The 18,695-nt window shown below is 34.6% G+C and overlaps 1 protein-coding gene across 3 annotated transcripts in view; it reads right to left on the bottom strand.

Moving 5' to 3' along the window:
* Positions 1–18,695, bottom strand: part of LOC140449445 (vasoactive intestinal polypeptide receptor 2-like) — a 482,093-nt gene that overhangs the window by 10,140 nt on the left and 453,258 nt on the right. For 2 of the 3 annotated variants that reach the window (XM_072542619.1, XM_072542618.1), the window contains 7 exons: positions 17,552–17,717; positions 17,331–17,496; positions 17,144–17,274; positions 11,240–11,455; positions 7,561–7,703; positions 3,220–3,341; positions 182–264 (listed from right to left, as the gene is read on the bottom strand). In XM_072542619.1, coding sequence (XP_072398720.1) covers positions 182–264; positions 3,220–3,341; positions 7,561–7,703; positions 11,240–11,455; positions 17,144–17,274; positions 17,331–17,496; positions 17,552–17,717 — 1,027 coding nt within the window. Of the gene's footprint in view, positions 1–181; positions 265–3,219; positions 3,342–7,560; positions 7,704–11,239; positions 11,456–17,143; positions 17,275–17,330; positions 17,497–17,551; positions 17,718–18,695 lie in introns of those variants that run through there. The other variant, XM_072542620.1, reaches the window with a different exon arrangement.

Raw genomic sequence — 18,695 nt, 5'->3', positions numbered from 1 at the left:
GGCTTATTTCAGATGCCACTGAAGATGCTCTACTAGCGAAAGTACTTGGGCAAGATCTAATAAAAAACTGTGCTCGATATCTGTCTTTTATTTAATTAAAGTTAAAAGTAAATTAGAAAACATTAAAGTACTACAAAATACTTCTATAGTACAAAAAAAAACGAAATTATGAGAGATATACCTGGCCATCTCCAACGTGTTTTATACCAACTTGAACACCATTCTTTATAGACGGATGTTTTCCATTGCAGCAATGATTCTTTTCTGAAATATTGAAATATATAATCAGTAAATATATGGATTTCATAAATAGAAAATGATAGTTGTACGAAAAATGAGGCTATATAAATTTTGATGGGCACCAACTATGGGAAAATATACGAGATATTGTGGTACAGAAATCGGTTGAAATATTGGGCAAAACTAAGTCAAAAAAAAGAAATCATTGGTTTGATCATGAGTGCGAAATGGCCACAACTAGAAAGAACGCAGCATATCAAAAAACCATCAACGCAGGTTGTACACGGAGAAAAAAAGAAGAGTATAGACGTCTTAGAAGATAGAGTATAGAAAAGAGGAAAAACGTATCCATCGACATAAGAAGAGAAATACGAACAGAATTCTCTCAATAAGATAGAAAGTTTATTCGATAAAAATGAAACGAGGAAATACTACAAATTCTTAAATAATAGCCGTCGAGAATTTAAACCACGATCAAAAATTTGTAAAGACACTAACAGTGAAATTCTATATGATAAAAACTCAGTTCTTAACAGATGGGCACACCATTTCAGCGAACATAGACACACCATCTCTTCGTCGACTTCAAAGCAGCCTATGACAGTGTGAAAAGAACTGCATTATATAATGCAATGATAGACTTTGGGGTCCCACCTAAGTTAGTTAAGTTGACCCAACTAACGATGCAAAACGTAAGCTCATGCGTTAGAATTGAAGGAGAAAAGTTTACGTTCTGTGACATTATTAATAGTATAGACAACCAGACAATTAAATATTAGAATGAATGGAACTATTTTTAATAGATCGACGCTAATTTTCGCATTTACTGACGATGTAGTTAGAGTGGGCAGGAGTATGAGAGACATGGTGCACTATTTTACAAGGCTAAAACCAAATATATGTTGGTTTCTAAACACCCCCGAAATATCCAACAGAGAATTCAAATTAACAACCATACCTTTGAGCAAGTCAAAGAATTCACATAATCTTGGATCGCTAGTAAACGCAACAAACATGACAAGCGACGAAATAAAAAGACGCATAGCAATAGCAAACATAATTGTTCACGGTCTCCAGAAACATTTAAAAAATAAAAATATAAAACGTGCAGTAAAGCTCAATATATACAAGACCTTAATAAAACCGGTTTTGATATATAGAGCTGAAACGTGGACCTTATCTCAAAATGATGAGAGGCTTCTTGGTATTTTTGAGAGAAAAATTCTTAGAAAGATTTTTGGGGCCGTAAATGAAAATTGGTTATGGCGTCGAAGATATAACTTTGAACTATATCAGTTATATACCGATTCAGATATTGTGAAATTCGTTAAAGTGCAGATACTTAGATGGGCTGGACGTATTGGTAGGATGTCAGATCACGAATACACGAAGAAATTAACATTTTCAAAACCAGAGGGCACAAGAAGCAGAGGACGACCACGAAGGAGATGGATTGATGATGTGGAAGAAGACTTACAGATTCTAAGAGTTGGAAGATGGAGGGAAGTTGCTAGGATTGGACAGGAGTGGCGACTTCTTTGTGAGCAGGCCAAGATCCATAATGGATTGTCGAGCCGCTTATGATGATGATGCTAAATTTTGATAAAGATCGACACTAATGTAACAATGTTATAACGATCCAAAGAATCTATATTTTATTTTTTAAAATTTTATTTAATTCAGAATGCAGTAATTTTTGTGCGCTCCATTTGTAACTCAATTGCGTTTTTAATAATGTAAACATTAAAATTTATTGTGATCAACTCGATTCTTGAAAGATGATGTTAGTCCATTCTAAAACTTTTTTTCTATTGATAGAATTTAATCATACGATTTGGCTCTTATCTTAATTTCGATAGGGAGATAACGCTGTTATCGGTAAAACCGCGTTCATTCAGTTCCTAACCACCGAATGAATCACATGTGGTGCTTTCCCGAATAAGTCTGTCCGAAGGAAAAAAGGGTGATATTTTCTTCCAAATATTGGACTACCCTTCTTCTTCTTTAAGTACCATCTTCTATCGAAGGTTGGAAATCATCATGGCCATGCGGACTCTGTTGACTGCTGCTCTAAAAAGTTCTGCACTACTGCATTCAAACCATTCCCTTAAGTTCTTAAGCCAGGATATTCTTTGTCTTCCCACATTTCGCTTTCCTCGGATTTTGCCTTGCATAATAAGTTGTAATAATACGTATTTTTGCCCTCTCATTACATGTCCTAAGTACTCAAGTTTTCGTCTTTTGATAGTTAATATTATTTCCGCCTCATTTCCTATCCTTCTAGTTACTTCCACGTTTGACATTCTTTGAATCCATGATATTCGTAACACCATGGTATTCGTAGGATTCTTCTGTAACACCAAAATTCAAAGGCGGCCAACTTATTCAGATGGACTTGTTTTAGTGTCCACGCTTCCAAGCCATAAAGAAGAGTAGAGAACACGTAACATCAAAGCATTCTCAGGCGTGGTTTACTCTGTCTTCAGTCAATTTTATTTTTGTCTGTCTTGGAAGGGAAATAAGCAGCACTTAGAGCTGTTGTTCCTTCTGGCGGACTAAGACTAAAGCGGACTTATGGACGATAATGTGAATTATGGATGATGGATCTTCTTTGTAGACTTGGAAATACGTAACTATTTCACCTCACAAGATGGTGCCACTAGTCCGTGGCAGCTCATCGAACGCCGAACTGATTTTCGATCATAGGAAAGGGGCTGGGGTAATAGTATTGTCAGCTGTATCATAAAACTGCGCTATCTATAATTGTCAAACGGAGTATAGACCAGTGGAAAAAAATTAATTGTTTTATCAGAAAATCTCGATGTTGTGTGTAAACTACTATGGCATGAACGTCTAAATTCTACTTCACACTTGTTCTATGAGTGTTTGCAATCAAATTTATTCTCGTGAGATTTTGAAAAGAGTCAAGTCAAACAGAATTGTATATAGTTAAATATCTACGGCATAAAATCTACTCACCTTGATTTGGATGCCTCCCTTTCTCACTAAACTTAGATTTGCTATTTCTGTGCCCAACTCCATTAACATAAATTGAGCTATATGACAAAGTCGTGCAGACTGACCGCCTCCCCACGGCTGATCTACAAAAAAATCCAATTAGTTATTTAAAATTTATTATAAACAACATTCAAGTTGCTTTATCTAAAGAACAACCAGCTGTAAAAAAACCATAATCGTCTCCATGATTGTGTATTTAGTCTAACTAGCAAAATTCATTAATTCTCGACACGTTTGGCCCACTTTCACTTCATATGTGCCATAATTTCCACAGCAAATGTAATCTGTGTTTTGGCTCTTAAGATGAATGAGATTTGGCTCTATGTCTCGTTGAGACATGCTGAGTTTTTTTTTAAGTAGGTGTAACTAGATCGACGCAAAATTCTCGCATTCACTGACGATATAGTGTTACGATAAATATGACTCATATTTAACCTGTAAACATGTTATTATTCTAATAAGAATTCTCTAGTAGTTTCCCCTACGATAAAACCGGTCTTCTTTGCAGTTCGAGAGAGTTCAGGGGTCAGCACAGATCAACATCCGTCCGCTTCGAAGGGATTCCAGAACTAACGGCTGTTTGATATAAATAGCGGAATTTTCATTGTGTAAGTTTGTCTGAATAATAATATCGAGTCGAGTTTTGAAATGTAACGCGCGTATTGTCGGGAATAGAAATTGTAATAAATGTTGTAAATAAATTATATAATTATAGTGTAAGATAAATTGGTGGAATATTGTACAAATAAAGACTTTAATAAACTAAGTGTTAGAACAATTTTTATAATAAATAAAGTTAATAAATTAGACTAATAAACTCAGTTCAATAGTTATAGTGCCAAAAGTATGAGAGATATGGTGCAATGTTTTACAAGGCTTGTGGACGCGGCTACAAGTGAATTAGGACTTGTGGTAAACGAGGAAAAAACCAAATATATGTTGGTTTCTAAAAACCCCGAAATATCCAACAGAGAATTCAAATTAACAACCATACCTTTGAGCAAGTCAAATAATATACATATCTTGGATCACTAGTAAACGCAACAAACACGACAAGCGATGAAATAAAAAAACGCATAGCAATAGGAAACAGAACTGTTCATAGTCTCTAGATACATTTAAAAAAAGTGCAGTAAAGCTCAATATATACAAGACCTTAATAAGACTGGTTTTGATATATGGGGTTGAAATATGGACCTTATCTCAAAACGATGAAAGGCTTCTTGGTACTTTTGAGGGAAAAATTCTTAGAAAGATTTTTGGGGCCGTAAATGAAAATTGGTTATGACGTCGAAGATACAACTTTGAACTATATCAGTTATACACTGATCCAGATATTGTGAAATTCGTTAAAATGCAGAGACTTAGATGGGCTGGACACATTGCTAGGATGTCAGATCACGAATACACGGAGAGATTAACATTTTTAAAACCAGAGGGCACAAGAAGTAGAGGACGACCACGAAGGAGATGAATTGATGATGTGGAAGAAGACCTACAGATTCTAAGGGTCAAAATATGGAGGGAAGTTGCCAGGAATCGACAGGAGTGGCGACTTCTTTGTGAGCAGGCCAAGATCCACAACGGATTTTTGAGCCACTTATGATGATGAACTACGATTACCTAGTAATCACATTGTTTTGAGCCTTTCGACTCTCGTAACTCGGATACGGCCTTAGAGGTATTCAGGCATAATTCCACTAATAGTAGCTTCGCACCATTATTCGCTCGAGTAAGTGCGTCAGCCAAATGTCCGAACCTGCGGTTCGTCTCGTACTGAGCAGGATTACTATCGCAATGACAAGTCACTAGTAGGGCACAACTAATCTGTCCAATAACGAGCTAACTCCAGCTCATGTTCCATATTCCCTGTTTATGGGTGAACAATCCAACGCTTGGCAAATTCTGCTTCGCAATGAAAGAAAAGCTGACATTGGAGGATCAAAAAGTAATGTCGCTATGAACGCTTTTCCGCCACAAGCCAGTTACGTAAGTACTAACTTTTCTGACCCCTTCTGCTGAAAAAGCCAAAAAGATCGATAGGCCGTGTTTTCGCAGTACGTGCGAACTTCAGGATCAAGCCAACTTTTGCCATTTTGTTCTACACGATGTTTCTGTCTTACATTGTAGCGTTTTAAATTTTTCTTTTAACTAAGAAATATTGATATGTTAAAAATTTCTAAATACGCCCCTGTTTTGTCTGTTTGCAACGACGTTAAAATAATCGATAAAAGGCCTATTTTGTTTATCTCGTAGTAAAGAGGTGTTAGCACTTTTTTTATTTACATTTAAAATTCCCCATTTCGTACATGTTATTTCTAACTATAATATTTCAACATTTTTTTGTCACCGAACAACGATTTGTTTACATTCAGGCCCCAAATATCCCGGTTGAGAAGAGGTTCTTAGAAAAAATATTGCAAGTATTGTGCTTTTTCTCTCTGAGACGCATTAACTCCGGAAGAGATTCAAGGTTAATTTTCACAATTTGAAGTCGTAAGGAATTTGTGTGAGAAGCGTGGAAGGAGGTATTTTGTGGCTAGTTTGGAAAGACCGGCCGGCGAGGGACAGTTGAGTTAAGGGAGTTGGTGAAGCGAGAGATGTCAGAGTAGAAAGATGTTTCGGTAATTAGGAATCGCGAGTCGATTCAATTTTTTTGTGTTATATCCTAAGACCGGTTAAGGTGATAGTACTCTTTGCAATACGGCAGTTTAAAACAGAGTAATCACCATAAGATTTGTGCAATACACCGGCACTGATGAAATTTGGAAAATTATTATATAGGATGTCCCCGTCGTCAACTTGCTTCCTCCACCGAACCTAATTCTACATATTTTGATTGTTCGTTCCTGAGCATAGAAATGGTTGTTTTGTCCCTGTTGGAGAATATGTCCAGATAGATGTTCCATAGATGTTAACAAGTTTTTTTTTGAAAGTTAAGTGCTAAACAGTGAAATCAAGGTAACATTTAACATATTAATTTTAAAGTAAAGACAGACATTTTTTTGCTAAAAGTAATAATTGCTTTCATTTAAATTTAAGAATTGGCAATAATTAGAATTATTTTGTAAACTAAGTGTGGTTGCTATCAATCTTTTGTTTATTTTGTCATCAAAATTAAATGTGACATCTGACAGCTAACTCTAATTTGTTTTTGTTGTGACAATTTTTAATTTGCTTGTATAGAAAGATGTTTTATAGAAAAAGTTAAATCTTATATATTTTCATGAACAAGGATATCCTTCAATTTTAATTTAGCCATATTAATAAGATAACCTAGGAACCATTTCGAAGAATTTTGTAGCAATCTCCTTTGTTAACAGGCAACACATGTAAGTTTTTTTTGTAATTTTGTATTTTGCAACTTTTAATAATTTTTGTGCAATCTGTATGTTTGATAACTGTTTGTATGAGACAAAAATAAACGTTTTGATTTGTTTCTCTGATCCATTTTTTTATTTATTTTAGAAAAATCTCCTAACCTGTTTGTGTTTTTTTATTTTAGGAAGGAACAACCTTTCTTTCTTCCAGCAGGAAGTTTTCTTCGAAGCGGCGTCCCTATTTAAATAGCTAGAGGTATTTCTTCTTGTTTTTGTTTCGTTTTTGTTCCAGGAAATTTACGTAAGTAACCCCTTTATTCCATTTTTTTTAGCTGCCTAAATCCAAACCCTTGTCGTTCACTTATTCACGATCCCAGCTCTCCAACTAACCCCTGAGTGCCCGTTCGCATAGTAGCGTTTATTTTGCTTGCCCTATCTTGACCCCCATTAGTTTCTTTCCCCAATTTTATAAGTACCCCTATTTTCTTACCCTATGGTAAGCAAAATATTATCGTTACAACCTGAGCTGACTTTAGGACACCTGCGTTATTCTTTGACAGATGTCAAAAAAGGATAGAGGCAAGTTAACACTCGAAACGAAGCACACGAACGCTAGCCAGGTATCCGAAAGGCAAACCTTATCGGAACCACGCTCGTGAGCGAACTGGGTTTCTTTAAGATAACTTAGCGACTTTTGGATTTTTTTAAGAGTGTCTGATATCAGCACGATATTGTCAGCGTTTTTTCATCATCGATGTTGATCCCAGTTGTTCTTTCTTCCTTCAGGCGTTTTTATTTTTTACTACAATATAATTATTTCTACAGCGCCTCTCAGAACACCTATTTGGTTATCATAATAAAGTATATTTTGATACTGTACAAAATATTTCCAATTTATAGTAACTTTTCTAGTCAATATGGTTGACGCGCCTTGTCTGAAATAAAAATACATTTGCGTATACTAAAAGAAAACTTTACGTACCTCAAAAACTTGGCTCTACACGGAAAGCATATTCCTAACACTGGATGAGTTGCTAAATAGCTGAGGAGATTATAGATATGTGGTTTTAATTCTGTTTTCACTTCGCCGTTCATGAAGCAGTACAAAATAGCTACAAATAGTCCCTAAAAATTAAGGAACTTTTAAATATTTTGAGGAATCACACCATCACAGTTATTAAATAAATTTTGAGGCAGGCAAATACGACAAATAGGAGCCCCTTTCCGTATCAGTTTCAGTTTAAATAACCATAAACAAATTATACTCTACATGTTTTTATAAGTTCCCATATTAATATTTATTAAAAACATTACAATTATGGGTTTTTTAATTATTTTTAACAATAAAAAACAATCACTAAACCCTGGCCATGCATTCACTTATGAAAACATTTGATTTTTTTCATACTTTCGTTAAATCCAGAGGTAGCTATGGAAAAATGACATCAAAACAATAATATTGTCAGTTAATGTCAAATGTATTTTGTAGTATTGTAAAGCTTTTTGCCGTTTGTGGATTGTACAGTTATATTCAAAAAAAGAGTACAAGTATTAGAAAGAGAAGTTAACGTCATCCTATTTGTGTAAAACCGGCTGGGATTTTTGGAGGTTATCAAATGTCATAAGTGATCAAAAATGCAACTCATAGACGTCAAAGACGTTTAATTTGATAGAAGGTTTAACGTTACGTACAATAAAAAATTAATATGCCTCGTCATTTAAGTGAGATTGAAAAGGCTCAAATAATTACGAAAATGGAAGAAGGATGGTCAATTCGTGCGCTAGCAAATTTCTATAATAGAAATTTGAAAACAATCTTCAGAATTAAGCAACGATGGGTCCAACAACAATCATTAAAAATAAAAGTTGGTTCAGGGCGTTCCAAAGTATCCACTCCTCAACAAGATGCTGCTTTAGTTCAATTCTTAAGAGATAATCCATTTGCGACGTTGAAGGATTCAAGGATTCATACGGGATTTCCTGGTGCCCAACCTACTGTAAGCAGAAGGATCAATGAATCTGAATTAAAAAACCGACCAGCTGCTAAAAAACCATTAGTAACTGTTGAACATCGGCAAGCAAGAGTAATATTTGCCCTAAACTATATTTACTGCAACCCACAATTTTGGAACAACGTCATTTTTACTGATGAAAAGACTTTTCAGTCGACCTATAACCGTCAAATCCGTGTTTATCGTCCAGCCAATACTAGGTTTGAAGAACGATATATTCACTCTCATAATAAATCTGGACGTTTTTCTGTAAATGTATGGGGTTGATTAGTATACATGGACCTGGTGTTTGTTGGCGATTAGAGGGAAGATTTACTGCCGACAATTACATTAACGTTTTAGAACACGTAATGCTCACTTCTATTGAGCAATTGTATCCTAATAATACTTTTATATATCAACAAGATAATTGTTCAGTCCACACTGCCCATGCCGTAAGGAATTGGTTTCAAACGCAAAACCTGGAAGTATTGCCACGGCCTGCGCACAGTCCAGATATAAATCCAATTGAAAACATATGGGGCATAATTGTTAAAAAAAATATATAAAAGAAATTTTATGCCACAAAATTCAGATCAATGTGGGATACAATCTTAGAGTGCTGGGAAGATCTTGATCCAAATATGATATCTAATATAATTCAAAGTATGCCAAATAGACTAAATAAAGTTATAGAAGCAGACGGTTCTATCACCAAATACTAAATTCTATTTGTAATAGTCATTAAAATTATTCTTTATATAATTGTTGAATAAATGGTTTCGTCTAATTAATGCTCAACGCCAATGATTTATATTTTTAATAACCTGTGACATTTGATAACCTCCAAAAATCCCAGCCGGTTTTACACAAATAGGATAACGTTAACTTCTCTTTCTAATACTTGTACCCTTTTTTTTTAATATAACTGTACAATCGGTCGAGGTAAAGTTATCGATGAGAAAATTTGTTCAAACATTATTAGATTTTTTAATTCTGGAAAATCCAATTTGGAAATCGCGAATATGTTGCAATTGTCACGCTATAGTGTAAGAAATATAGTCAGAAGATACAAAACTACAGGTTCGGTCGTCACAAAACCTAGAAATGTACGAAAAAGTAAAATGACCAAAGCAGATCGAAGGGCATTAAGACGCATTATAGTGAAAAATCGACGAGCAAATTATATGGAGTATAGCGATTTATGGAGTGACGTTATTGCAAGACAGGTTTCTAGATTAACATGTCACCGGGAGGCCCACAAATTAGGATTTGGTAATTAGAAAGTAAGTTTTATAGTTGAAAAAATTAGTACGAATTGTTTTTAATAAATTTCATTTTATTTTAGGCTAAGGAAAAGTATCTCGGACATGTGATGCGGGGTGAGAAGTATGGCATCCTGCGACTCATAATGCAAGGAAAGATAGATGGCAGAAGAAGCATCGGAAGAAGATGAATTTCATGGCTCAAGAACCTGAGAGAATGGTTTGGATGCAGCTCAAAACAACTTTTTAGAGCTACTGCCTCAAAAATTAAAATAGCTATGATGATTGCCAACCTCCGTAGCGGAGATGTTACCTGAAGAAGAAGAAGGAAAAGCCACTTTTAACATTACAACAAAATAAAAATAGACTAAGACGGTCAAAAGTGCATAATAATTGAACTCAATCGCAATGGGATTCAATACAATGGAATGACGAGTCCAGATTTGAAGTGTGTGTTGGAGACAGTAGGAGTCGCGTCATTCGCAGGGAAAATGAAGCTTACCATCCCGACTGTCTGAAGAGAAAAGTGAAATTTCCTGCATCTGTCATGATATGGGGCAGCATGTCGTCTAAAGGTGTGGGAAAGTTACATTTTATCGATGAGATTGTAAACACGGACAAAAATATTTGAATATTTTAGAAGAATCTCTGTTACCGATTATGAAACACCATTTAACATCAGCGGAAGATTTTGTCTTCCAACAGGACGGTGAAGATTGTTATACCTTAAAAAATAGTTTAAAATGGATTGAAGACCATGGCATAGCACTTCTGGAATGGGTTTCTAACAGTCCCGACCTGTCCCCGATAGAGACTTTGTGGCGCGAAATGAAAAAAGCTTTGAGAAAACATCCTGCCAGGTCCGTCAACGAATTAAAGGAAAAGTTGCATGAAATATGGAATTCGTTTACATTAGAATTTTGCCAGAACTATGCCTCGAAGAATTGTGGATGTCATTAAAAATAAAGGGGATGTAACTCAGTGGTAAACTTTCACATTTTTTTTTGTTAATATTACACATTCTATGCGTTTTTTTTTAATTTATTATTATTCTGTTTAATCACTAGTTTTCATTACGATATAAAATATTTTCTATAATTAGGAAATTCAAAAATGTTTGATGCATTAAAACTTCTAAAATGTACGTTGCGCTTTTCTTTTTGTTCTCTAAAATTTAATTATCGTACCAATCTAACGTTGGGCCAACTGATATGGGAAGGGGCTGGTATTTATTCCAACAAAGGGATTTATTGTTTTTTCAGTACAGCCAAGAGTTAATAAAGATCTAGACAAATATTAATTTTCTCTAAAACTTTCTGATACTGATGGTAGATCTAACATTTTTACACCGTTGCCACATCACAAAATTTACATATAGTCTTTTTTCTTTAGAAAGAAATCTTACCTGAAAACTTCCAAAGAGAGAATCGCAGATGAGCCAAATATCCGTTTTTCCTGTGAAGTAGAATATTAGCAAGACGGCATAGTGAACTCCGAAGAGAGGAACCAGCACTAATGTTGATCGTGCCCATTTTTGGTACCTTTTGGTATCTTCGCAGATTGGTGATCGCAGTTTTGTGTATAGTACTATGGATATGATGATGAAAAGAGCGAAGTTGATCTGGAAGTTAAATTAGTAAATAAGTTACCTACTTTTAGAACAACATTTAATTCAATCTGGTCATTAAAGAATGTAATGACCACCGTATAATTAGTCTAATGAGTCACACACTAAAAATATTCTTAAAAATGATCCATTTAAGAATTTTCAGAAAAGTGGAACAAGACATCACTATAACCCAATTTGGATTTAGGAATGCCATGGGTACACGAGAGGCATTATTTGGATTTAACGTCCTCATGCAAAGATGTATGGATGTAAACCAACCACTCTATGTTTGTTTTATTGATTACAATAAGGCGTTCGATAAGGTTCGACACAACCGTCTTATACAGTTACTTAAAGATAAACACATTGACAAAAAATACTTAAGAATAATAACTCATCTCTACTTTAACCAAACAGCAAAAGTTAGAGTAGGCAAAGAACTTTCGGAGGAAGTAGAGATAAAAAGAGACGTAAGGCAAGGTTGCATACTCTCCCCCTTATTGTTCAATCTATATTCGGAAGAAATAATTAAAAAATCACTCGAAAATGCAACAATTGGAATAAAAGTCAACGGCAGACCCATCAACAATATCAGATATGCCGATGATACTATACTAATTGCAGAGAATATACAAGATCTACAGACACTTTTAGATAATGTAGTAAATGCTAGTGAGGAAAGCGGACTAACACAACAACAAGACATTTTAAACATAAGAGGGGTTCCAATAGAAAAAGTAAAAAAATACAGATATCTTGGTACAATTATTAATGAAAATAACGAGTATACAGAAGAAATAAAAATGAGAATTGGACAAGCTAGAGCAACATTTAATAAGATGAGAAAAGTATTATGCAGTAGAGACCTTAGTTTGCAACTCAAAATAAGAATATTACGTTCATATGTGTTTTCGGTACTGCTGTATGGAGTGGAGGCCTGGACCTTAAAGAAAGAGGTGAGCGATCGACTTGAAGCATTCGAGATGTGGACCTACCGAGGAAGATTAAAAATAAGTTGGGTAGACCGAATAACAAATGTTGAGGTCCTCAGAAAGATAAGAAAGGAAATGGAAATCATGAATACAATTAAGATAAGAAAGTTACAATATCATCGCTGATGACCAAATACTGATTGCTCAGGATCATGACGACTTGAGTTACATGACTCGGAAGCTAATAGAAGAATATAACAAATGGGGTCTCGAAGTCAACATTAAGAAAACTGAAGCCATGTGTATTGGAGGGACAAAACAGTCTATTATATTAGACGATGGGGTAGAAATTAGAAACTGTGATGAATACAAGTACCTGGGTATGAAGATAACTCAAGATGGAACACTCGATGCTGCTATAAAAGACAGAAACATACAGGGTAGAAAAGCCATATCCATGATGAACGGAATTCTGTGGGACCAAACAATATCTAAAGCGAACAAACAACTCATATACAACACCATACTTAAAAGTGTAATCACATATGGCAGCGAAGTTTGGCAAATGAAACAAAGAACAGAGAAACTGTTACTAGCAACAGCTTTATTTGTTTCGATATTAATTTGTTTTGTTTGTTTAAAAAAAAAGGTTAATCTCTGTACGGTAACATTTGTAAGTTTTTGTAGTATCTCCAACCCTTGGAGTTTGTAAACGGACACATGTAAGTTTTTTTTATTCTGTATTTGGCATCTATTTATATAGTATATTTTTTGTGCCATTTATATGTTTGATAACTGTTTGTATGAGACAAAAATAAACGTTTGATTTGTTTCTCTGATCCTTTGTTTATTTTATTTTAGAAAATCTCCTAACCCTTGTATGTATTTTTGATTTTAGTTGAGAAGAAATTTTCTTTCTTTTTCCAGCAGGAAGTTTTTCTCGAAGCGGCGTCCCTTTTAAATAGCTAGAGGTATTTCTTCTTGTCTTTTTTTGCCCATTTGTCCAGGAGATTTATGCAAGTAACCCCTTGCTCTCATATTTTGGTAGTTACCCCAATCTCAACCCCCTTGCCATTCACTTATCCACGACCCCAGCTCTCCAACAACCCCCTGAGTGCCGTTCGCATCAGTAACGATTGTTTTGCTTGCCCTATCTTTGCCCCCATAGTTTCTGTCCCCTATTTCTACCCCTATGTTCGTACCCTTAGTTAGGCAAATATAATTTCGTTACAAGCTTTAAGAGTACCCTTTTTATAAAAATTGATTTTATGGTTTCATCCTCTAGATAGAAGCTGTATTCATTTACTTTTGTCATTCATATAGGAATCAAATACATATTATTATTCTCTCCCCTGTTGTTTAAATAATTTTAAACTGTTTGTCCTTGTTTATTGTAGTGTTATGTTCCACTTTATTGTTAATTTTATGTTTATGACATTCTGGGATTGTTGTATAGCCCGAAACTGACGAAATGCCCCTGAGGATGCTCTAGTGAGCGAAAGTACTTTCGCAAGATTTAATTAATAAAACTGTGCTCGATATCTGCCTTTATTTTTCAAAGTTCATTTATTAGAGCATTCAACCTCATATCAAAATACATATTAAGCTTACAGTGTAAAGTCAGTAGATCCATCATTTCGATGCACCTAATAACATTTCGGCTGTGTATCTGCGAAACTGTTGAGATCGATAAATTTTATGAAAACTTGAAAATTTTAAGCGTTTTGTTTAAAAAAGAATGACTATTTCGACTGGTCCAACGAAGACTGTAGTAACTCAAATTTTCCACTTTTTGAGTTACGAGCGCAAAACAATAAAACATAATGATATCTTCCCCAGGAAAGAATCGTATCTCAGTAAACGTAGTTATGCAACCAATATTACGTGTAAGAGTTTTATAGTATCTCCGATTTATGAAAAACAACCGTAGAAAATCATCGTATCTTGAGTTACAATAGTCTTCGTTGTTATCTGAGGCGATAGCATAGGTATCGTAACATGAGTTACTACGGTATTCTGCGTTAGTTTAAGGTTATGTTCAAAAGTTTAGTTTTGTTATAATTGCCATAATGTGTTCCAGAAGTGAGTTAATATTGGAATTAGCTGAGAAAGCGTATAAAAACACTGAAACGGATATTTCTTATCGTTCGTTTGAAGGTAAATTTATAATAAACTTTATTTAAAATAATAACAGCAAAGTAAAAACCTACTTATTTTTTAAGGTAAACATATTGCTGAAAGTATTGTAGAAGAAAGCAAATACAAAAAGGCGAATGAGGATCCTGGTGACCACGAGACTGATATTAATCCTGAATGTTCTACAGGTTGGTTTAAATTCCGCATGAAAAAATATTACGTAGTATTACGTATTACGCATTTACCTCATTTTTGTTTAATTTTAGTAAGCTTAGAAGAGAATGAAGCCAATAGGAATGAAAATGAAATAATTGAGAAGGAAAGCGATGAGGAACCATTTCATGCAGACTCTGATACTGACCCAGATTACATTCCGACAGAAGACAAAAACATCCCTGAAGTAATAATTAAACCTAATAAGAATATAACTGAAGCAACCACAAATAGAAAGAGAAGAAGCAGAGGCAATATAGAGAGAGTAAGTAGGAAAAGAATTAGAGACGTTAGTAAGTGGGCGGATGAAAAATCTAAAACAAGTCTAAACCTGGGACTTGAACATGAAAATCGAAAAGGTATTCAAATTAAAGGAAGACAGATGGGTGCACCATGCGCAAACACATGTAGACTAAAATGTGCTACCAAAAGAGCTAAAGAAGATAGAGACCTTTTTTTCAATGAATTTTGGAAGTTAAAAGATCATACGAGAAAGTGGGATTTTATTGCTCGTCATGTGAGACAGGTTGCCAAAAAATAAGTAACTATTACTGCAGAACAACGGTCTCGAAGAAATTACTCTCAAGAATATTACTTCTACATTCGCAATGAAAAACAACGTGTTTGCAAAACTATGTTTTTGGAAACCCTTAACGTTTCAGAAACTTGGATCACTACAGCATTAAGGAAACTGAAAGATGGTGGATCATTAGAGGAAGATAAACGTGGAAAGCACACTAACAGACCACATAAACTATCACCAGAACTTATAGACAACGTAAAAAATCACATAAATCAGTTTCCTGTAGTACCTTCCCATTATACCCGTAAGAATACGATGAAGATGTACCTTGAAGAAGGGCTAACTATCCAGAAAATGTACCGATTGTACAACGAGCATTGTAAAAAAAATAACATCACTACAGCTGCCACGTCACGCCAGTATAGAGATATTTTCAATGAACAGTTCAATATTGGGTTCTTTAAACCAAAAAAGGACCAGTGTACTGTTTGTTCTGTTTTTAATATGGCTAGTGATTCTGAAAAAGCAAAATTGCTCGAACAATATGAGTCCCATATGAAAAACAAAGAAGTTATCAGAAACTTAAAAGACATAGACAAACAGCTTGCACTAGGTGATAAGAGCTTGTGTGTGGCTTGCTTTGACCTTCAAAAGGTTTTAGCTACCCCTTTGTCTAACGTAAGTGATTTTTACTACAAAAGCAAATACTCTACATATAACTTTACAGTTTATGATGTTGGAAATAATCAGGGTTACTGCTATGTATGGCACGAGCAGGTGGCTAAAAGAGGTCCTAATGAATTTGCCAGTTGCCTCTGGAAATTTTTAGATCTCAAGGCACAACAAAGTGTTAAAACGATAATATTCTACTCAGACAACTGTGGGGGACAAAATAGGAATCGTTTTGTGTTTTCGATGTTTACTTTTGCTGCTGCTCATTTTCATATTGATATTGTTCACAGATTTCTGGAAAAAGGCCACACTCAGAACGAGGGTGACAGTATGCATGCTGTTATCGAAAATGCAAAGAAAAGGCAATCGGTTGTATATGTGCCAGAACAGTGGGTTACATTAATTAGAATGGCTAAAACTACAGGAAGAGTTTATGATGTTACGGAAATGTCCCAAGATAATTTTTTTAATTTTAAAAAACTGACTGATACCGAGAATTGGAAACTTGACAACGAAAAGAAATCAATAAAAGTTGGCAAAATACGAGAAATAAAATTTTCGCATGAACACCAAAATTCTATAATGTTTAAATACGAATTCGATGATGGTTTTAGAGGTTGTGACATAAAATTAAATCGAAAATGCAGAGGACGGCCTTCCACTACTATCAAATTTCCACCGAAACTGTAGGTTGCACCATTACCAATTGAAGAAAAAAAGCTAAAAGGATTACTGTGGCTGTGTAATACCGGCAAAATACCCACAATGTACCATGGATTTTATAAAAATCTTAATTCAAAGAGTTATGTACCTCCTAAAGTCGAGCTCGAAGTTGATTCAGTTGAGAGCGAAGAAGAGTCGGATGAGGAAAATTGAATTAAAATATAAAACTGCAAATTATATCAGTAGCTTCTTCAAAATGTAGCATTTTATATAAATAAAGTTAAGAAAGAAATAATTCTGGTATTTATTACTTTAAAAATATCTCCATCGAAAACTATAGTAACTCATTCAAAAGTCACTTATGACCATTTCTGTCTTAAATCTGTTTTACCCTTGTAAGATCATTATTAAAAGTATCACTTAATGCTATAAAAACATCCATTTAATAGATTAATGAATTTTGGTAACAGTGTAAATACATTTTTATAATTATCTCAATTATATAAAAAATGAGTTACTACAGTCTTCGTTGGACCAGTCGATTTGTTAAGTGAAGCTTACCAAAACCGCTATTATTGTGGGAATTACAATAATAAGATATGCCTTAACGTTATCGTTAGTCGTCCAGCACATGGTATCGTCAAGAAAAATTCTAGCGATGATCCAAGGAATAATTACAAAAATCGGCAAACCTAAAAATTATTTTATTATATAACTTCGCCAAATCTATAAAAAATCAAGATATTACCCCATCCAAGACAAATGTAATACACTAAATTACGACTTGAATCAACAAAGAGTGCTCTCCAGATGAGATTGTTTAGGTATAAACCTTCCATTAAGATCCAAGAATAATTGGCTGTAGTAAAAAATTGTACTAATGACGTCAGTAATTTGCATTGGTAATTATTTTGCTGAAACATAAAAACGACATCAATATTAACGTTATTTGAAATATTTTTCTTTTACCTCAATATCAGTTTTAAAATATAAATCACCGTTTTTCTCACTAAAATCAATTTGCAATCCTACCCCTTCCACAAACAGTATTTCTTTTAAGATGTGGAAAAGCGCTCTGAAGATGAAAGAGGCGAATAAGTTCATGTGAAGGATGTTCCTTGCGCAATGCAGTTTCCTGAAAATGAAATAAATTTAAATTTCAAATAATAAAAAAATTGAAAATGAAGTGGAACATGATAAATCACGAAAGTCACGAATATCCTTTGTTTAAAACGATTAATACTGAATATCATTAACAGAACAATGCATTACAATACATATTTAGTTACATCTCGCTTGTTGTTTGCCTCGCTCAATTCTTAATCCTATATACCTTCGATAGAGTATCATTTTACTGGATGCTACATAAATAATTATTTAATTATTTAATAATATTATTTAATTATTTAATAATATTATTTAATTATTAGTAATGATTATTAATATTATTAGCCGTGCCGGCCTCGGGTTGTGTAGAGGAAGGACGCTGAACTGAGTAGGAGTCCTTCGGTACTTCCTGTAGATATGCAGGACAGATATGAATAAAGCTTCGCCAAATAAGTATCCGCGGATCAACTGAGAATATGACACAGGTCAGCAGTTGTGTCATTAGTGACCTGTGGCTGAAAAATACAATTCCTCACAGGTGCGGTACCACAAAGTCGCAGGCGAAAATCAAATACTGATTTAACCGGCTGTGGTACTGCGAACACTCACCAACCCGTCCGGCAAGCGTGGTGTTTTAATGCCAATATACCTCTCAAAACACAACATGTTGAACTTGAAACAAAATGGGACGATAACACAGGTGCGTAGAGCTAGCAGCTCAGAATCCCACACTGGAAAACCAGTCAGCCTCACGGATTCTGGGGGAGGCACAAGCTCAACAAAACAAGCCAAAATAGATACGAACAAACAAAAACAGTTACTACTAGCCACATACAACATCCAACAGATGGCTAAAGATGAAAAGGTCTACGAATTAGAAGAAGAACTATTCAAGATAAAGTGGGATATTGTAGGACTGTCAGAAGTGAAAAGAAGAGGCTAACAATGCATCCATCTAAACTCTGGGAATCGCCTGTACTATACATGGAAAAGAGACGAAACATAT

This window comes from Diabrotica undecimpunctata, chromosome 9 (assembly GCF_040954645.1).
Source record: "Diabrotica undecimpunctata isolate CICGRU chromosome 9, icDiaUnde3, whole genome shotgun sequence".
Lineage (NCBI taxonomy): Eukaryota > Metazoa > Arthropoda > Insecta > Coleoptera > Chrysomelidae > Diabrotica > Diabrotica undecimpunctata.
The sequence above is the reverse complement of the archived record's forward strand: the minus strand, read 5'-3'. Positions and strand labels throughout refer to the sequence as shown.